At 41.0% G+C, this 19990-nt stretch overlaps 1 protein-coding gene across 4 annotated transcripts in view; it reads left to right on the plus strand.

The window, feature by feature from the left end:
- ZZEF1 (zinc finger ZZ-type and EF-hand domain containing 1) overlaps positions 1 to 16761 on the plus strand; it is a 59441-nt gene extending 42680 nt beyond the window's left edge. For all 4 annotated transcript variants that reach the window (XM_059866214.1, XM_059866212.1, XM_059866213.1 and 1 more), the window contains exons 42-55: positions 364 to 496; positions 1610 to 1806; positions 2379 to 2498; positions 3398 to 3586; positions 3943 to 4043; positions 4549 to 4684; positions 5639 to 5998; positions 7873 to 8016; positions 8878 to 9046; positions 10877 to 10975; positions 11734 to 11899; positions 12550 to 12700; positions 13183 to 13254; positions 13735 to 16761. In XM_059866214.1, coding sequence (XP_059722197.1) covers positions 364 to 496; positions 1610 to 1806; positions 2379 to 2498; positions 3398 to 3586; positions 3943 to 4043; positions 4549 to 4684; positions 5639 to 5998; positions 7873 to 8016; positions 8878 to 9046; positions 10877 to 10975; positions 11734 to 11899; positions 12550 to 12700; positions 13183 to 13254; positions 13735 to 13809 — 2112 coding nt within the window. In that variant the 3' untranslated portion in view covers positions 13810 to 16761. The remainder of the gene's footprint in view (positions 1 to 363; positions 497 to 1609; positions 1807 to 2378; positions 2499 to 3397; positions 3587 to 3942; positions 4044 to 4548; positions 4685 to 5638; positions 5999 to 7872; positions 8017 to 8877; positions 9047 to 10876; positions 10976 to 11733; positions 11900 to 12549; positions 12701 to 13182; positions 13255 to 13734) is intronic.
- The last annotated feature ends 3229 nt before the right edge of the window (positions 16762 to 19990 follow it).

Here is a 19990-nt window from a genome sequence, read left to right on the forward strand (position 1 = left end):
CCAAACACATCCCAAAAGCAGCAAAACACAGGAGAAGCAAATGAGATAATATTGTTTCCCTTTTTCTCTGAGGCTTCTCAGCTTCCCAGGAGAAGAATCCTGGGCAAGGGGATTTTCCAGAAAATATGACAGTGACAGATGTGTGTCAGAGTTCACATCTTTCCACTTGTGCACAATTAACGTTGATCTAATGAGGAATAATGAGCTGGTTTTGCCTGGCATTTCTTTGGATGCTGCTTATAAATAGTGGTTCAGCTAAAAAATACAATAGCAAGAATCAGCAAATGTAACCAATACAGGACATGGCTGTGTATCTGTAATTAAGTGTTCCAAATGCTCACTGAAGTTCTGCTGCTGTTTCAGGTGCTGTGTATGGGCACTCGTTCTGTGTACATGGACAATGCTAATGAGCCTCACAATGTGATCATCCTGAAGCACTTCACTGAGAAAAACAAGGCAGTGGTTGTAGACATCAAAACCAGAAAGAGAAAAACAGGTTCTGTGACATTTTTGTTTTATCAGAGAATCACAGAGTATTTCCTTACAGTTTGTTAAAAGCAAATGTTAACTAGACCACTGTGCAGTCTGCAGAGTTTGAATTCCATTATTAGTAAGTTGCCTGACTTTCTGCTCATAGCTTACCAAATTCTGCTTGCAGGTCACTGCCAAATTGTGAAGCTTCTGCAGTAATTATTTCAATTGTCTTTATTCAGAAAAGGATTTAGAAAGCTGTTGAGACCTTTCTGTTGATTGAGAAATCTCAGAAACAGACTTTTGGCGAAGATGAAGCAGTTGTTTCAAGATTTGTGTAGTGCTTGTGTCTTATCCTTTACAAACCTGTGCTTAATGTTTTAGAACAATTGCTAATTTAAAACCAGTTTGGATATCCCTAAAGTTTCAGACCAAGTGAAACATTTTATATATATATTTATATATATGTGTATATATTTATTTATTTATTTATTTATTTATACATTCAATATATAACACATCATATTTAATATATATAATATATTAAAGTATACTTTACATTTAATATTTAATGTATATTTAACATTTGATATAGATTTGATATATATTTTTATATGACAAATCAGTTGGGTTTTTAGGAGCAAGGGCTTTTCTCTTTGTATGACCTAATATAGTGAAGTTAATAAAGCAAAGGTTGTCTTCTACTCAACTTCAGTAGTCAAATCTTAGGACATTTGGAAAAATCAACAGACTAAACCACTTTTTGATATTCAAGGAAGATTTGAATATAAAAGCTTTTCTTTTTGTTTAACTCTTGACATTTTAAACAGTAATATCAGCAATATTTATTTCATCACATCAATTACAGGTCAGAATTTTCCCCCTTTTAACTGTAAAATACAACATGAGCTACTTTGCATGCTGTGCTGCTAATGTGCAAATATGTGCTGTGGCCAGAAGTGACCTGGGGATTTTTAACTTGTACTGAAAAATGAAATACTGTTCAGGGAATCTGAGATAATTTTTGTCTAAGACCTTTATTAGAACATAATTGATGGAAGGATGTCTCTGCCTTAAGAGATGACTCCACAACATTTTGATGTGAACCAAGTGAATTATGGTTTTTTCTCTCTTGTAGTGAAAGACTATCAGTTGATTCAGAAGTGTGGGCAGGAGGGCAGTGATTCCCAGACCCAGCTGAGGCAGTACCTGCAGCACTTTGTCCTCATCTCCACCCACCTCCTGCAGACCAGCATGGACAGCAGCTATGCTGAGGCAGTGGAAACAACTTGGGTCTTGTCCCTGGCTCTGAAGGGGCTGTACAGAACTCTGAAGGTACCTGACACAGAATATGGTAGAGAAATAAAAATTCATGTTCTACCCTGTGCTGCAGGAGCTTGGGTATTGACTGAGCCCACTGGGGAATCACCACAAGGGCATTGCTGTCACAGCTGGATCCTTTATTCCCTGTCTGTAGGGGATTGGAAATGTTGCTGGGCTTTAAATAGCTTTTGTGAGTCTGAGCTGGAAGTTGTTTTGCTTCTCCTCTGTGGGGGCCAGCCATTCAGGAGAGCTCAGGAAGAAATTCCTAGAGGTTTTATGGAGTGAGGCTCAATTTTCTCACTCCTGAAGTATTTGAAGAGGAAATTTTTCTTTTTTTTTTCCTCTCTTTTTTTTTTGAGTGTCAGATCAAAACAGATTCTCAGTTACCACTCTGCACGTCACAGATGATACCCTTAAGGGATTTGCAGTGGGGATTTTTATTTAGGTAAATGAAAGGAAAAGATTCCCAGTGTAATTCATCTGGGCAGGAAATGCACCCAAGGCTGTGTGACAAGGCCTCACAAGCACTGTGATGCATTGTTCCTTTTTTAGTTATTTATTTGTGTGTGTGTCTGTGTGTGCAGATTCATGGCTTTAAGGAGATCCAGTCTGCCTTTCTTCAGTCTGGCTTGCTCAAACTTCTAGTGAAGAAGTGTAGCAAAGGGACTGGCTTCAGTAAGACTTGGCTTCTTCGAGACTTGGAGGTAAGAAAAGTGACATTTTGTAAAAAGTCAGGCTTCACACAGTGGCATGAAAGGTTATGGCAGTGCACTGCCCTCCTGGGGACTCAAGATTATCCCTAATTAATCTTTAAAACAATGTTCACTTAACTGTATCTCTGAATCTGCCTCCTTCTGCCCATCATAATCCTGTGGATAATAGACTAAATTCTTTAAAGCAGGAGCTGATTTTCACTAATCTGATTTTATTTGGAAAACAATTTGCAGGATGAGACATCACTCACCTACTCAGATTGTTTTATGGATTTTATTTAGACTGTTCTTTAGAATTCCATTCTTCAATTTAGAAAATAATCTCAAAGAAAGGCATGGCTTGCACAGGGTTTTGCTGCAGGGCAGGTGGGGAGATCAATGCACACGTGGGCATATTCTCTCACAGTGGTTGTTAATTGCTGAAAGATAAGTGGGTTCAGCTGTTAGTTATGTTTTATGTTAGGGCAGGAGTTGTGTTGATTCCTCTTTAGGGCTGTGGAGAACCCAAAGGGCTGTTTTCAAAGGAGAAGGGTGTGTAGGGGCATCACTCCTTCTGGGGATGGTCACCTTTGCTCTGGTTTTGTCTTGGAATCTTCAAATCTTTGATGTACTGAAATGGTTAAATAATTACTTTCTCAACTTCCTTTGCACTTTCAGCTAATCACTGAAGTTGTCTTTGCAGCAGCAGGGAAGGTGTAGCTCATTAGTGAAGTGGGAAATGGTTTTGGTTTGTGTTTTGGGGTTGTTTTTTTATTTTTAGGTGTGCTTCTTTGTAAAATAGCACTGTTAAGCACTGTCCTGGTCTGATAATGTTCCTCTAAGATGCTGATTGCAAATAAACTAATAATTCCTTCAGCTGTCACACCATATGCTCCCTTTTTTCTGTGTAGATTTTGTCAATAATGCTGTATTCCTCAAAGCAAGATATCAGTTCCCTGGCTGAACAGGAGGATACTGAACTGGAAGACAGGGAACAAGATCAAGATGTGGAGCAGCCTGTTGTTGGTCCTGTTGACTTAGAGCAGAACAAACTTGATCCTCTGGAGGGCCTGGATGAAGCCACCAAAATATGCTTCTTGGTATTTAAATTAGTTTACCTCCTTTTGGGTAAATGTGCATTTGGTAGTTGCATAAAACATTTGGTAATTCATATGGTTGTTTTCTTTCTGAATTTATAGAGTATGGGTCTGTGATTGCAATGCATCATTCTTTAAAGAAAATAAAATAGAACTACAGTAATTAATGCTACCAAATCATTATACAGTGTTATGCTAAATTGCTTCTCATTGTTATTAATCCAGATACTGAGTCCATTAATTATCTACCTACAAAGTGGGAAATAATGCCCAGGTCATCCTTAAAGAAATTCAGTCTTTCTTTCCCCCCTCTGATGTGTTTCTGGGGTTTTTTAAATTTCTTTTTGCTCCTTGCTCAGATGACACACGATGCACTTAATGCACCTCTCCACATTCTTCGAGCCATGTATGAGCTGCAGATGAAAAGAACAGAATCTTTTTTCCTGGAAGTTCAAAAGAGGTATGTGAAGTTCTGGTCCAGCAGAGAAAGTGGTGGGTGAAAATCTAAAATCCTCTGAGTGCTGAATAGAAATTCTTCCAAGGATAAGATTTGGTTTTCAAGTGTGAAAAAGTAAGGAAATAATCTCCTGCTAAGCTGTATTTATGGAAGCAAGTCACCATCTTCTGAAACACATCACATGCTCTTTTCTGTGTGGTAGCTCCCATCTGAAGATCCACTATGGCTCTGAATTCTGTGAACTAAGGAAGAGTCAAGAGCTCACATGTGGCTTCTGGTACTCAGAGCATCTCACAGAGACACCATGTTCTCACAGAAATGAGTGATTTTGTAACATTTCAATCCTTTGGCTTGTTAGATAGAACAGGGGAACAGTTAACATGATAAAAATAGGCAGAGCTTAATCTTTCTAAAACAGAAGGTGGGAAGATTTAATTTGCATTTAATTGCCCTAATTGAGTTTGCATTACTTTGGAACCACATTGGTGTATTTTTGATTTTCTTGAAGGTTTGATGGGGATGTGATCACAACGGATGAGAGGATCCGGACCCTGGCTCAGAAGTGGCAGCCCAGCAAACGCCTGAGGCTGGAGGAGCAGAGCTCCAAGGCAGTGGATACAGATATGATCATCTTACCCTGCTTGGTATGGAACTTGTACAAACAGCAGCAGTTGGAAAATAATCAATTTTGGCATTCATGCCTGAGAATTTTTTTTTTATACGTCTGAAATAATCTGTTATCAATGTTTTATGTCAAAATGAATGAGCAGGTACAAGAAGCAAGAATTTCTTCCTTGTTATTCCTTCCTTAAGGAAGTGAAAAAACTTGATTCCCAAGTCAGGAGAACAAATTGTGTTTGCAGGCTGTAATTTCCTCCCCTTACACAAGAGAGATTGTATCTCATTGCTGTAAGCTTGTGCCCTGCTACTGTTTTAGCAGATCATTGTTACAGTAAATTCAGCAGAACAAGGAAGCAATGAATCTATCTTGTAAAGTAGACACTACACTTGCAAGCTTTGGGTTTTGCCTTCAATTACAGGGTCCCACAGCTCTGCTTTATGTTGAGGGCTCACTCTTGGCCTTGAGGTGTCACCAGCACAGCTGCATTGCAAAGGGGAAGGAGCTTCCTGAAGCAGTTTCACATAATTATAAGAAAAAAATAGGCCTTTCAGCAGCTTATCTAGAGGCTGTGAAATACCCACGCCTGGCAATCGTCCAAACTTAACTGGCCAAAGCCCTGATTTTGAAGGTATCTCAACCTTAAGTCAAATTTGGAGCAAGTGATCTCCAAAAGTCCCTCCCAACTTGCCTCATTTCAGGGCACTTGCTGGCTTTACCTCTGTAGGTGAGCTTCAGTTAACACTTCTGGTTAGAATTCTGACTGCTGTTTCCACAAATGCATCAGGGTATAGTGAGGTGTGTAGACATAAACAATGTTTCTCAGGAAATCTGTAGCTGTGTGATAGATCCTACATTTGTGGGCTTTTTGACAAATTCATTTGTAAATTCACGTTGCAGTTTGACCGGTCAGATATCCAAACATAAGGCAGCAAATTACTGACAGCCTGTTTTCCAACTTGCATTTCTCTTCTTGCAGTCAAAGCCTGTACTCTGTGATAAAGCCACAGAAGAAACCAATCCTGTTGCCCAGAAGCTGATCACCAACACAGAGAGTGACCTGCAGCTGAGCTATGCCAAGCAGCGCCGCACCAAGAGCTCCATCCTCCTGCACAAGGAGCTGGACTCCAGGAGTAAAAAGGCTGTCAGGGACTACCTGTATCGTGTCAATGAGGCTATTGCAGTTCTCTATGCCAGGCATGTGCTGGCATCCTTATTAGCTGAGTGGCCTGATGATGTGGCAATCAATGAGGAAATCCTAGATCTCAGTGGCCCAGCCCATATGACATACATCCTGGACATGCTGATGCAGCTAGAGGAGAAGCAGCTATGGGAAAAAGTAAGTGGATTTCACTTAGACATGTGAACAAAACCTGTGCCCACATGCCATGAGACTCTGACTAACAGAAATACTTGCAGTTCCTTTTTTCAACTAAATTGAAACTCCGAAATTTAAATTAGTTCTGAAAAACAGTTGGAATCTGTCAGTGTCTTGATGTTCTGATCTTGTTAAGAGAAAATGAAAAAAATAGCTGTGTAGAGAGAACTCTTTCAGTTATGAAAGAGAAACTGGTAAAATAGGCAGTCTGGTTTGAAAATAGACAATATAGATGGTAATCTAGAGAAATTGGTAAAATTGGCAGTGCCTTTTAAAAGCTGCTTTTTCTTAGATCTCAATGTCTGTATTGTGATACCTGCTACTCCACTGATGAGCTGGTGGTGGAAGTGATCTTGGAATTACAATAGGATGTTGTAATGAAAGTGTCAGCTCAAGGCTTCACGGCAGTCAAAGCAAATCAAGTGCAAATCTTCAAAAAAGGGAATGAAAAATAAAGCAGGAGGCACTGATGTGCTACTGAACCAATACCATGCACTCTTTTGGGCTGCAGTGACTCCCCTCATCTCATTAAAAAATTAAAATAAGATGCAATACAACTGGAAGAGGCCTAAAGAAGAATGGCAGGGATTATTACAGCCCTGGAATAACTTCAGTATGAGGAACCAACTGGTTTTCTTCATTCTGGATCTTTCCCCTGTGAGGCATTGAGGGAGAAGGAGTAATGGAAAAGTTTGTTCCTCTTTCTCTGTAGATTTAGAGCAGTAAATAGCATGCAGAAGTTAAGAGCAAGTATTATTCACTGGCCCTCCCAGTAAGAAAACAAAGGAGTGTCAGATTAAGGTAATAAGTGGCAGGTCCAAAACAAACCAAAAGAACAGGCTCTTGACACAGTAAGTCATGGAAATTGTTGCCCCAGGGTGTTTTTATGGGTTCAGAAAAGGGCAGGATGAACTGATAGAATAAAATCTATTAAGGCCTGTTAAATGCAAAAACCTAGCCTTTGTCTTAGGCTGTTCTGCATGTGCAAGGCAAAGAGTGCATTCAGGGAGCTGCTACGTGCTGCTTGGTTTTTTAAACTCCTTTTCCCAAGAAATCAGTTGTTGGCAGATTTGGAGATGAGCCTGCTGGCCTGAGCTGGTGGATTACATTTTGTAGGAGGAGTTAGGAGATGACAGCTGAGGACATGTAATGAGTTGCTCTTTGACATGAAAGGGCCTCAAGTAACAGAATTCCTGGATTCAGGGCTTTTATGCACTGTTCTAAAAATAAGAATAAGGGAGACTCAGGTGGTTCTGAATTATTTTTATTGTGTCCTGATAGATTAAAGGACATTTTTGGGTAGTTTTAAATGCACAGGACTTGCATCTGCTGCTTTCAAAGCTTCAGCCATCTCATTGATACTTTATCATTTCTTCTTCTGCACAGAGTTGTACTTTGTTTTGTTTTTGAAGGCTGAGATATATGACACATTCTGTTCCAATCAAAACCTGTAGGTATAGAAGGTAAAGGTGCCTGTTCAGTATGTTAACAAAGTTGTTTATCTCACTTGATTGCAGCTTTAGTTTCCTGTTAATTACTTCATGGATTAGCCTTGATTGTAGCAGTTGTGTGGAGAGACATGGCCAATATCTGCCATGTTTTTATCAAACAAAGAATGAAAGGTCTAGAACAGAAGACAGAGTGAAATCTTTTGTGCTTATAGAGATGACACTTGCAGGCATAATTTCTGAATTTATCTTGTTTCTTGCTGGTTCCTTGGTTCCCTCTTCCAAAATACTGTGTGGCTGGACATGACTCATGTCAGCCATCAGAATGTACAGCTGTAAGTGTTCTTTTGACAGCAAATTGTATTTCCATGACATTTCTCCTCCCAGATTCTGCAGAAAGTGCTGCATGGGTGCAAGGAGAGCATGCTGGGGACCATGGCCCTGACAGCCTGTCAGTTCATGGAGGAGCCAGGGATGGCTGTGCAGATGAGGGAATCTCAGCATCCTTACAACAACAACACCAACTTTGAGGTAGGGCAGGCATGGGTTACAGGCATGGCTTGAAGCTGGAATCACCCAGGGGTTGGAGCAGAAGCCTCTCAGAGTTCCACATGGATATCTGGGGGACTGAATTCTGTGCTTGAAGCACCTGTGAAATCTGCTCAGTCTTCCTTGGAAAAGGCTGATGTCACTTAGCTCAGGCCTTGCCCTGCAAAGGAATGTGTTCAATCAGGCACTTCAATGGAATTCTAATTCAATCATATGAAAAGTGCATAACTTACATGGTTTTACTGTGCCTGTGTTTGAAGCAGATCAGATTTGTAAATGGTTTTAAGGCCTTAATGATCAAATGTTTCTACCCTTCTTTCCAATGATTTGTTTCAGTTGGCCTCTTCCAGTTGGCCCTTGTGCTGTTAGATGAAAGTAGGAATGGTGTCTTTTTTATTTCTCATTTTAGACTCTTTCCCTGACACAGTTTCTGATTTTCTTCTCTTGATACTGTTTGATAGCATTTTTCTGATATAGCTTGGTAAGTAATTATTGCCTCTGGGCAGTCTTGGGATTTTTAATTTCCCTGCTGCTCTGACTCCTCTGATTTTCATTTTTAAAATGCATATAACCCCTTAGGTTCTGGCAATGAGATCAATATCAGCAACAATTACTGCTTTTAAAAAAGGAAAGCATTGCTGGCAATTCATTTTACATGCTTAACAGCTAATGTGAACAATAGGCCATGCTTAACATTTGTTAAATTAGCTCAGGGTAAAAATATCAAAGTAAAAAACTCCCAGAGATGCTGTAATATTTTTTATATCTCTCTTGTTCGTATAGTGAAAGTTCAGTGTGCAGTACAGTGTGACAGGACACAAAGCTGCTGTGTTTATTTCTCAGGATAAAGTTCACATTCCTGGTGCTATCTACCTCTCCATCAAGTTTGACTCCCAGTGTAACACAGAGGAGGGCTGTGATGAGCTGCTCATGTCCAGCAGCAGCGACTTCCAGCAGGATCGGCACAGCTTCAGTGGCTCCCCCCAGAAATGGACTGACTTCGAGCTTCCAGGTGAGCAGGACTGATTTAAGGGCATGTGGGATATTGCTGGCACTCCTGGGAGGATCTCCTGATGAGATAAATGTGGATGCTCCTGAGATGTGTAGGGAAATAGCCAATCCTTTCCTTGTCCCACTGTGTTTGCTCTGACGTGCTGCTCTTGCATTTGTTTCTGCCAAGTGCCTTATCTGTTGTTGTGCTGTGACCTTTTCTTTCCACCACTCAGTCACAGCATGCACTCAGCTACTGGAAACAAATTTGATCTTGACTCTGTTCCAACACAGTCCTTGTTCTGCACGATATTCACTGACATTGTTTATGCCTTGTCTTACTTTCCACAGGAAGCACGTTTTTTTATTTAAAAAAAGAAAATATATGCTTATCTCTGTCTCTGTGCTCTGCTGCTGCTCTGAGCAAAGAGAGCCAGTGCCAGCACCTTGGCTCCAGCTGGTGCCACAGAGCACAGCTGGAAAAAACCCAGGGTTGGACTGCCAGCTGCACTCTGGATTCTCTAAGCACATTTGTGAGAGCACAGTGAGGAGCAAGTGCCAGAGAGCTCAAGGACTGCACAGTCCCCTGCTTCTGATTTTAACCTGGTTTAACCCACTGAGCTTTGGGGCACTGCAGGAAGCTCTTGACTTTAAGGATTGTCAGCCCCTGTAAAGAGATTTAGGAGCTTTCTTAGCAAACCAGTTTGGGTTACAAGTGCTGGTTTTGGGTTGCAAGGTACTGGTTAAAAGCAGATATGTGTTCTGTAGAAATATTTTAGATTTTTGTGAACTTCTATCTGTCTGCTTTTTCATCCCTAATAGTTGCTGAGGTTTGCCAAGGAGCTGAACTTCGAAGCTCATTGTTTAGAGCAGCCTTGGCTGTGAAACTTGAGTTTCACCTTGTGGAAATTCATTTCCAACCAAGGCTGTCTGGATTAAGGCTTGATTCCAGCAGGTTTTAGCTGAAACCAGACATTTGAAGGCTTCTGGGCTTTTCATTTGATTGAAGGGCTTTCTCCTATGAGTAGGAGAGAACACTGTCTCCATTTCATGATAAAAAGGGAAATTCTTTTATAGATATTTCATTTTAAATCCTAAAAAATGTTTTCAAAATTTTTCTTGTTGATGAAACTTTGAAAATTCTGCTTCCCAATGAAATCTAACCTGCTTGTCCCAGGGTGACAGGCTTTTCCATGGGGCAGGAAGTTATTTTAATAGCTCTAGTATTACAGAGCACAATAGGTAAGAAGATGTTTTGTGTAGCATTACAGCCAACCACCTGGATTTATCTCTGAAGGTGAAGATGCCACAATGGCAAAAACCTTTTGAATGTTTTTTGTCTGATTGTAAAGTGGTCATATGTTTTGATAGTCCTTCTATTTAAAGGGATTAAGTTTAACAGTATTCTTCCTTGGAGTAAAAATGTTCAGTTTAATTTTCTGACATGTAAAAATTTTACTTTCAAATATTTTAAACCTTTAGTCCAATGAATTCAAGTGTTGTTGCAAAGAACTTGGCTGCCTGTATAGGAGTTCTTGTTTCATAAATCATAACTGATCCAGTAACACAACTGGAGAAGTGAAGTTACATGTGAAGAATATGGAGTTTCTTTAATTTCCTATATTTAGTTGTCAAAAATGTAGATATGGGAAACTGTTGTGGGTTTTACTTCAGCCTCCTCTTTGTCACCCCTTCTTTGTGTGTCATAGTTACCAAAATATAAAAGACCACCTCCCTTAAATGAAGCCATCTAGGATTAATTAATTTCAGACTTTTCATTTCAGTTGTATTTGAGATGACAAAACTAACTCAGAAAATAGTAATGTTGGCTTTCTTCCTCCCCTGCACACAGGAGACACGCTCTACTACAGATTTACTTCTGACATGAGCAACACTGAGTGGGGCTATAAGTTTACAGTGACAGCAGGTCATCTGGGCAGGTTTCAGACAGGTGAGAGATGCTCAGAATGTATTGAAAAGGGCCTTTTTTAGTCTTTTTGCTGAGCTTTGAGAGACCTCTGGTTATCCCTTTTCCTCGACTTAGAATTTGCATTCAGTGTCTTAGAAATAATGTGAGCAGTTTTTCATGTGGTCAGTTTTTCATGTGATCAGTTCAAGTTGAAACTCAGCTGATGTCTCTTATTTCCTGTGATTTTGGGGTAGAAACACAAAATCTTCACAGAGACTTGGAGATTACAATTATAATAATGTAATTTGCATGCAAAATCTCATTATGTGATAGTAATTACATGGAGTATTTAGTAAACACTCCAGGATGCCATAACTGGAAACAGAAAAAATGGTAATTGCATTTTTCCAAAGTGGTTATCCATTAAAATAGGATGGTTCTGGGTCTAATTTTTAGCATAAGAGGTTTTGTTAGTTTATTTCAGAGTTTAAATATTTTTAATGAAATTGAGGTTGATGGATTATTTGCTATCAGCAAAACTTTACTGCATGTCATAATAGAGAGGGGCTGTGTTTTGTTTGCCTTATTTGGGCAAAAATTTAATTTTGGATATGATTCTTTCCAATTTTTATGAAAGTTTTGCCTCAGGAAAGAGTTGCCACGTCAGGATGTAATCTAGAGTTATCTCAGATTTTTGTTTGCTATTTTAATTCAATATTTCTGGCTTGCAATACTTGACCATATGAACAAAATGCATCCCTACAAAACTGAAGAGCTGTTTGAATTTTCTTTTTTCCCAGGGTTTGAAATTCTAAAGCAGATGCTGTCTGAGGAAAGGGTGATTCCTCACCTGCCTCTGGCCAAGATCTGGGAGTGGCAGGTGGGAGTGGCGTGTCGGCAGACGGGGCACCAGCGCCTCAAGGCCATCCACCTGCTCCTGAAGATAGTGCAGTGCAGCAGCCAGGGGTGAGTGCTCTGCTCCACATCCTGCACCAAAAAGGCACCACACTGATACTGTTTGGAAGCAAAAAAAAAACCCCTGTGTGATTTGAAGCAGGTTTTCTTAATTTGTCCGTCAGATGCAATTTACAGTGCTTGTTAGCTTTGATGTAATTTCTGCTTTGATAGGAGGAATGTTTTGCTCTCTCTTCTTTCTTGACCTTTAAAGAAGTCTAATTAATTCAAATGTTATTGTAAAGAAAAAAAAATCGTCACAAATCAGGACAAAGGTAGATCTCAATTTTCTAGAAATTTATTTTCTTTGTATTTGTTATACTGCAGAATTAAGGTAAGGATGAAATAATAACCTGGTGAAGTGATGATCTGATTCTCTGTAAAGTAAATAGCTTCTAAATTATTATTTTCAGTTGTACCACTAAGCCTGTAATTGAGTTTTAGAAGAGATATGTGTCCTTAAGCTTATGTATGTATGGCATGAGTATTTCTAGAGTCAAGAGCATTTAGCAAAGTGGGTTTTTTATTGTTAACTGTCACAAATGTATGGTTTTGTTGTCTTAAATTTGATTTGGTTTGGTTTCCCCTCTCCATTCCCAGAAATGGGCATACTGGTTACTCACTATTGCACCACAATTTCATTTAAATTCCTTTTTTTTCAGGGACTGTGACCTCACCTTATTGAAGCCACTTTGGCAGCTCTTCACCCACATGGAAAACAACTTGTGTCACGACTCAGCCAAGCCTGGTATCCTCCTTCCTCTTCATCGTGCACTGGCAGAACTCTTCTTTGTGACAGAAAACAGAGTTACTGTAAGCAGCTCCTGTGTTCCTATCCCTCCTTTCCTCAGTGCTGGGAATGACAGTGTTTTACACTAAATGCAGTTTTCCTTTATCCCTCAGAGCTACAGAAACATTAACAACTTTCACTTATGGAGTGTGGCAGCAAGTTTTGATTAGAGGGGAATTCTGTTACCTTATCATTGGGCTTGAAGTGATAGTCATGGCTGTTAAGGCTCTAAAGCCACTGTTTATTCTGAGAGCAATTCTGGTTTAATAATTAATTTAAAGGTATTTGCATGTGGTTTTTGAGGAGTTGGTTTTGAACTGTAAATATGAGTAGTGTCATGAGCTCATTTCTGTGATCACAAACTGCTCTAGTCTGGGAGAGTCTGGTGTGCAGGTCTCATACCTCTGGTTCTTGGGGACTCTAATGATCAGCATTTTAATGTTAATTAGTAGAATATCACCTTTGGTAGAAACACTGGTGTTCATTGCATGTTTTCTGGCCACAGGAGCTTGGGTGTCTACAGGAGTATTTGCTTGCCTTAAATTCTGAAGATCATCTTCATCGCTGCACAGCACAGGTAGGATTGCACAGCCCCGGGGCTGGGAGGGTCTGGGGTCTTTGTGGCAGACCCTGGATGATTTCTCATGGCCCAGTGGAGTTTATAAAAGAGATATTAATGTACTTGGTCATTACAGTACCTTGACAGGCCTCTGAAAGCTGTGAGTGAACTCTGCACAAATGCTTTTCTAGGATATTGGGAAGAAATTCTTCCCATGAGGGTGGTGAGGCCTTGGCACAGGGTTCCCAAAGCAGCTGTGGCTGCCCCAGCCCTGGAAGTGTCCCAGGCCAGGCTGGAGAGGGCTTGGAGCACCCTGGGATAGTGGAAGGTGTCCCTGCCATGGCAGGGGGTGGAATGAAATGATCTTTAAGGTCACTCCCAACCCAAACCAGTCCATGATTCTCGGTTTCTGTTTCTCTTTAGTTTCATACAATTTCTTTGCACTTTGGGCTTGAGGAGAATATTTGGTGTGACTTTGTTTTTCCCTTTCTCTTCTAGGCCCTGAAAAACATTGCTGCTATCAGCCTTGCCATTAACTATCCAAACAAATCAACAAGTTTCTGGAATGTTTAATACTGGCTCAGGCCGGAGTGCATGGGATAGAGTAGTTTGTCCATAGGACATGGGAACAAACATCTTAACTCCATTCAGGAGAAGTTCCTTCAGCTTCAGTGTATGAGCACTCTGCAGCCTTCCTTCCTTCCACCTTGATGTAGAATTTGTAAAAGTAACAGCTCACTTCAATGAAAAAGCACATCCTGAAGTAACTCATGCGTCCTACAGTTATGTATGCACATATTGTAGCATGTTAGAGTAAACAGAACAATATTGTTTTTTATTCAGAGGAAGTAAAGAAAAGAAGGTAGCTGAAGTATGAGAATGGAAGGCCCCCACGTTTGTATTGTCTGCTCCTGAGGAAACTTGATCCAGGAAAGGTGTCAGCTTCAGAAAATAGTGCTGAACTCCATGGGGTGATGCCATCAGCAGCATCTGTTGTACATCTGCAGAGTGAAGCAGGCAAACCAGAATCTGGTGCCTGCTGCAGCAATGGTCCATGCTTGAATCCTGTCATTTTTGCTTTGGAGGCTTCTTCCCAAGGAAAAGGATTTCAATTCTTACTAAACTACAGGTTATAAAACAAATTGTGGGTGATTTGCAAAGCAGTTGAAGGATTCCAGTTTCACAGCATCCTCGTGCAAGAGCTTTATGTTTCTCCCCTTTTTTGGGTCACCTGTTCTTACCTTGCTTTATCTCCAATGTATCACTCCAAATAGCCCATTATTGTAGTGCAGAGAGCAAAGGCTGGCCTTCAGTCACAAGGCAGTGGTGATATGAAGACCTGAAGAACTTACATCTTTCTGAAAAATCACATCTTTACAAGAAATTATGAGAAGAAATTTTTTTCCTTCACTTATTTTGATGTTAGTGGCATAGGAGGTCCTTCTTGGCAATGTGGGGAACCCAGACTCCCAGCACTCGGGGTGGGGTTAATGATCAATCCACTCTTCTCTCACAGAGCAATAACCACATTTCTCTTAGTGAATATGGAATGAATTGCAGACCTTCTATGCTGCAATAAATTGGCTTTCTTCCTGCACAGCTATATTGGTTATTCTCTTTCCAAAGAGTTAAAAAGATCACAGAGAGATTTGGGGCTGTATTTTGTGCACTATTGCACAGTTTGTAGAGCTGGTCTTGTCAAATATCAATTCAGATTACTTTTACTGCTAAATATTTTCTTCTTTGCTTCTTCACCCCAACATTGGAGAACAGGAAAAAAAGGCAGCCAAAAGCTCTAAAGCTCTAATAGTAACTGAATGCAAGTTGTGTCAAGCAGTGGCTCTGCCAGAAGGAAATGTTTTTATTGACCCTGCTTGTCCAAAATTTGACTGGTGCCCAAATACCAGTGCACAGGAGCCCTGCTTCAGGGAGTGTCCTCTGAACTGATGGTCTTCTCAGCTGGGGCTGGAGTTTAAGGGTGGCCCAATTTCCCTCTGAGAGGGAAACATGCAGTAATACATCCCTTGGATTTTTGTGATGGCCTCTTGTGCTGTAGTTTTGTTTTGACTTCTGTTCAGCCAAGTGAGTGCACAGCAAGTGCTTGAATCAGAATGGGATTATTCTGCTTGAAAGACTTAAAACTGAAGACCAAGAAGGACCATGCTTTCAGGAATGGAGTGGCTCTCTTAGCAAAGAATGCCAGGATTCAGGAAAAGTCTAGTATTTGTGACAGACTGAAAGGAAGCAGAGAGATGCTGCTCTGGAAGCCCTCCTTGAGCACCATGAGTTGATTTCCTTAAAGACATCAGGATGGGAAGGGAGTTCTCAAGATTGTGGTGTACCTTTAATGCACAGATCATTCTGTTCCCACCCCAGGTGTTTGAGTTTGCAGCCTCCCTGCAGGGCTGTCAGAGATCCCTGAGGAACCACCTGCTTCACACTTTGCCATTGCTGGCACAGATCCTGGCCAGGGCAGCTGCTCCACCAAAAGGAAATGTTCCTAAACCAATCTTAGGGAGTCCTGGGGGGGGACAGGTGAGCACTTGGAAGTTGCTTCTCTGGAGCAGGAGGACTTCCTCTTCACTGCCTCCATGGGCATCCATGGCTGAGGAATCATGGATCTGCACTGGGCTGCTGTGCTGACATCTGCCCCGTCAGTCAAAGAAGGATTTTTCTTTTCTCACATCAGGGATGAAGACTGTAAATAAACCATTCATAGAACCTGTCACAGCTCTGTCACAGTCACTTTTTTTCTGTTGGACTGTCCTTTTGCTTTCTGGATGAAGACATGAGGCTGCAAGGATGACACAGGAGTGGCCAGAATTCCTTGCTAGGCATTACCACTCAACTTACTCTACCAGCAGTGACTGGCCTCATGAGTCAGTCATCCTGCCCTGAAGGAACTGTCTAGGAACAGTGTCCACTAAATATAATTTCTACCCACTAGATGGAACTGAAGGACTGTGACCTGAGTTGACACTGAATCTGTTGCTGCCTTATAACTCAAATCATTAATTATGGATTTTTTAACAGATGAGAAACACTGATTATTTTTTTTCCTTCTGGTAGCTCTAAAGAAAGAGGAATAGAATACCAATAATGAATATTCATGATCAATCACATTTTGAAAATTATGCAGAAGTTCCAAGTGGATGTGAATGATGCTATTGAATTGTATAAAACTGTCTGGAAAACAGGTATGCTGAAAAAAAATGTGCCTAATATAAGAAAAACTAAAAAAGTAGTCCTGCCTGAATCACCTATGATGTGTTTAAAACAAATCATATTGTTCCTAATGATACATTTGACTTGCTTTCATTAAACACTTAAAAACGAGAGTTTTATAATTTCTTTTCTTACGGGTTTACTACTTTGCAATTTTTATCAGTTGTTTAAAATATATCAGACCTTTAGATTTATTCCAGTTCAGTTCAACATGTAAAAAGAAAGCTACAGATGTGGGTAAAATATGCAAATGAAGAGAAATATATTGTAAAAATTCTATAAAATCAAAAAAAAGTCCAACACAGTGTCTGGTTTTTTGTTTGTTTTCCTCCTCTCCTCACTGACTGTTTAATGCTGGAGTTTGTAGTGAGATCCAGGGTTTTCCTTAGGAATCCTCATTTTCCATGCCTGCAAGCAAACCTGCTTGTTCTCATGTGGTTGGTAAATATCTGATTTTACATTGAGCTATGCAGGACCCAGACTTCTGGAGTCATCTCTTAAGTTCCAGCCCTGCTGTTTACATTCCAGTGGCCTTACCCTAAAAATTCAGTTTTCCCATGGATATCCATTGGTTTCAGTGCCTGTGTATATTTACTTTGAGACCTGAAACACACATCTGGAGGCCTCAGATGTCTCCTGTAAAGCTGAGATTTGTATTAGTAGGTGTTGATTCTAATTAGTGATGTTTATCAGCAGAGGTGCTTGTGCCTACCTGCTCCAGTGGGTTTCATTGAAAAGGTTGTTTGCCTTGGGTTTGGCTGGAGGAAAGGGCTGTGTCAAGTCAACATCTTCCTGTGTTTGCCTAAAGCTGCAAGTTGTTTCCTTGGAGAATGGGCTCATTAGGTAATTTTATTAAACACAAATAAATAATAGGATTGTGAGGGTGTGGGAGAGTGAGGATTGTTCCCTGAGGTTTGAGGTTTCAGCTGATAAACCTGAAAAAACTCAGTGTGATTGCTGTGCAATGTGGTGTGGGGCCAGGCATTGGAATGTAGCAGAGGGCACCTCCATAGCACCTTGGATCTGCTGCTCAGGTCAAGTTCACTGAGACTGGTTTTTTTCCAAGAGACCACAAGTAGGCTGCCAGTTAGCTTAGAGGTGGTTGACTTTAAAAAAGCCTGCTTTTAGGAGAAGGCTGAGCTGTGTTGAAAACAGACCTGGCCCAATCCCTGGGTTTTCACAGCCCAGCTGAGGTCTGGTGTTGCCAGTGGGTTTTGTGCCTTCACAAACACAAGGGCAGCACCTGCCTCTTGATACCATTTTAAACCTGGAATGCCTGTCTGCAACTCCCTGGAATACCCTGCTATAAAATCTGGGCACACTGGGGCAGAAAAAGTCCCAATAATCTGATTTACTCCTTCCCCTTTTCAATGGTGAATCCCCCTGAAATGGATTGTGTTGGGTCTGCTGGGGGGGCACCAGGACAAACATCATTCCTGTTTCCAGGGGGAAAAAACCACAACCATGGGAGCCTTGAAAAGCACGAGCTGGCCTTGAGGGAAAGCTCTAGAATGTTGGAAAACACATTAGGATATGTAAAGAGGTTGGTTTTCAGCACTGGACCAGGAGGCCAGGCTGGATAATAACTGGAACAAGGAATGTCTGTTAGTAACATTGCCTGGAAAAACAGGAAAAAACCAGGGGTTTGTAGGGGCAAGCTGAAGTCTGGCCCACCTCACCTCTGCTTTTAAAGCAGAGTAGTCAGCCCTGATTCAAGTGAATAAGAGAGAAATCCACTGTGAATAAGTAAGAGGTGAAGGAAGTGAGATTAAAGCTCATTCTTTCCATGGCAGTCAGGGCTAATGTAATCAGGTCTATTCTGCAGCAAAATCTTTCCTGATTTTTACCTAAGAAAGAACAAATAATAAAGAGCTGGTACCCAGCTCCAGCCCAGACTGCAGTGGGCCTCACACGTGGGTCTGCAGCCACAAACACTTGGGGAAGAAAAACCCAAACTCTTTTTTCCTCCAACTGGAAACATCCACAAGCATTCCTGATAAATAGATGGGAATCTTGGGCAGTGTTGTAGTGGTCCTTAGCATTTAGAAATTCCCATTCCTTGAATATAAAAAGAATCAGTGTTTGGATTTAGGGAGCATGGGAAAGAGGGGGAGAAGAGATAACTGGTCTGTGTCAAAGATGGGGTCTTTCCTCACAAGTTGGCTGGAGACTTTCTCCTTCTAATCCTTTTCTGACAACAGCAATTAATTTTTTTTTCAGCTGGTTTCTTCTTTCCATTCCCCACTTTACTGTCTGACTTTCCATAATCTTACTGCATAAATCTTACTGCATTTTGGAGGTTTTTTCTTAACATTTGCAGTGCAAATAACAAATATTTAAACTTGTGTTGCATGGAAAAAGTCAGTTTTATGAAACCTAAGGAAATGTGAATTGAAGTGCCTGCAAATGTTTATCAGTGGTACCTTCTCTGACAGGCTCATTTCCAAAACACTTTGTTGGCATCCCCTCACAGCTGGATCATCACATCCAGTAGGTGTTGGTAAGGCCACACTAAATTCTTTTTAGCTCTGCATAATGAGTCATTCCTCTTACACTGGCTCAGGTTGTCCAGAGGAGCTGTGGCTGCCCCATCCCTGGAAGTGCCCAAGGCCAGGTTGGACGGGGCTTGGAGCAGCCTGGGACAGTGGAAAGTGTCCTTGCCATGGCAGGGGGTGGGATGGGATGGGCTTTAAGGTCCTTTCCAATCCTATTCCATGATCTTTTACACATCTTCGTGTTGTGGGCTGGACCTCTGACCTCACTGCCTTTCAGACACCAAAGATTTTAACTTCCTCAACCACTAAGAACCAACAAAACACCTGAGGAATCCCAGGAAATATACTTTTATACTTTCTCATCAGCAAAAGCATCCTGTGCAGATTTCCCTCTCCAATAAGTCATCTATGATAACGCTTCGACGTGCGTGTGTAGGTTTTACTGGGGCTTCAGTTCATCACTGTGCTTATCTTGGATCAAGTTAAATATGGAATTAAGGTGTAATCTTAAGTACATCTAGTTCAGCTTTTAAAGGTAGGCTTTAAATTGGGTTTGTTGCCTTGGAGCCTAAACAGACCGTGCTGTTGATGGGAAGTGCGCAAATCGCGTGGCTCTCCCTGGCATCCAGCAAAATCTGCAAAGGCAGGAAACAAAAAGATGAATTCTTGAGTCAGGAGAAGTGTTGAGTCAGGAGACCTTTAGTCTCATCATTCTGCTCGAGAATAAATCATGTCTGTGTTTCTTACCCTTCTCCTCTACATCAACCACCCACAGAAAGCTCATTCATCAAAAATGTCAATGGTTTCCCAGAAATCTCCCCGCTCCCACCTTGGGGTTTTTATTCCCCTGAGCAGCAGGTTGGGCTCTCTTCTCCCAGCCAATGTTTTTTTCTTGGGGGGGAGTGAAGGGGAGGTTGTTTGTTTGCTTGTTTTGGTTTTTGGTTTTGTTCCTTCCTACTGTGACTTAATATTTAAAAGGAAAATTTCATCCCCTGTGGGGTCAGTATTGGATACACTACTGGATTTTAAGTGAC

Source organism: Haemorhous mexicanus, chromosome 22, assembly GCF_027477595.1.
Source record: "Haemorhous mexicanus isolate bHaeMex1 chromosome 22, bHaeMex1.pri, whole genome shotgun sequence".
Taxonomy (NCBI): domain Eukaryota; kingdom Metazoa; phylum Chordata; class Aves; order Passeriformes; family Fringillidae; genus Haemorhous; species Haemorhous mexicanus.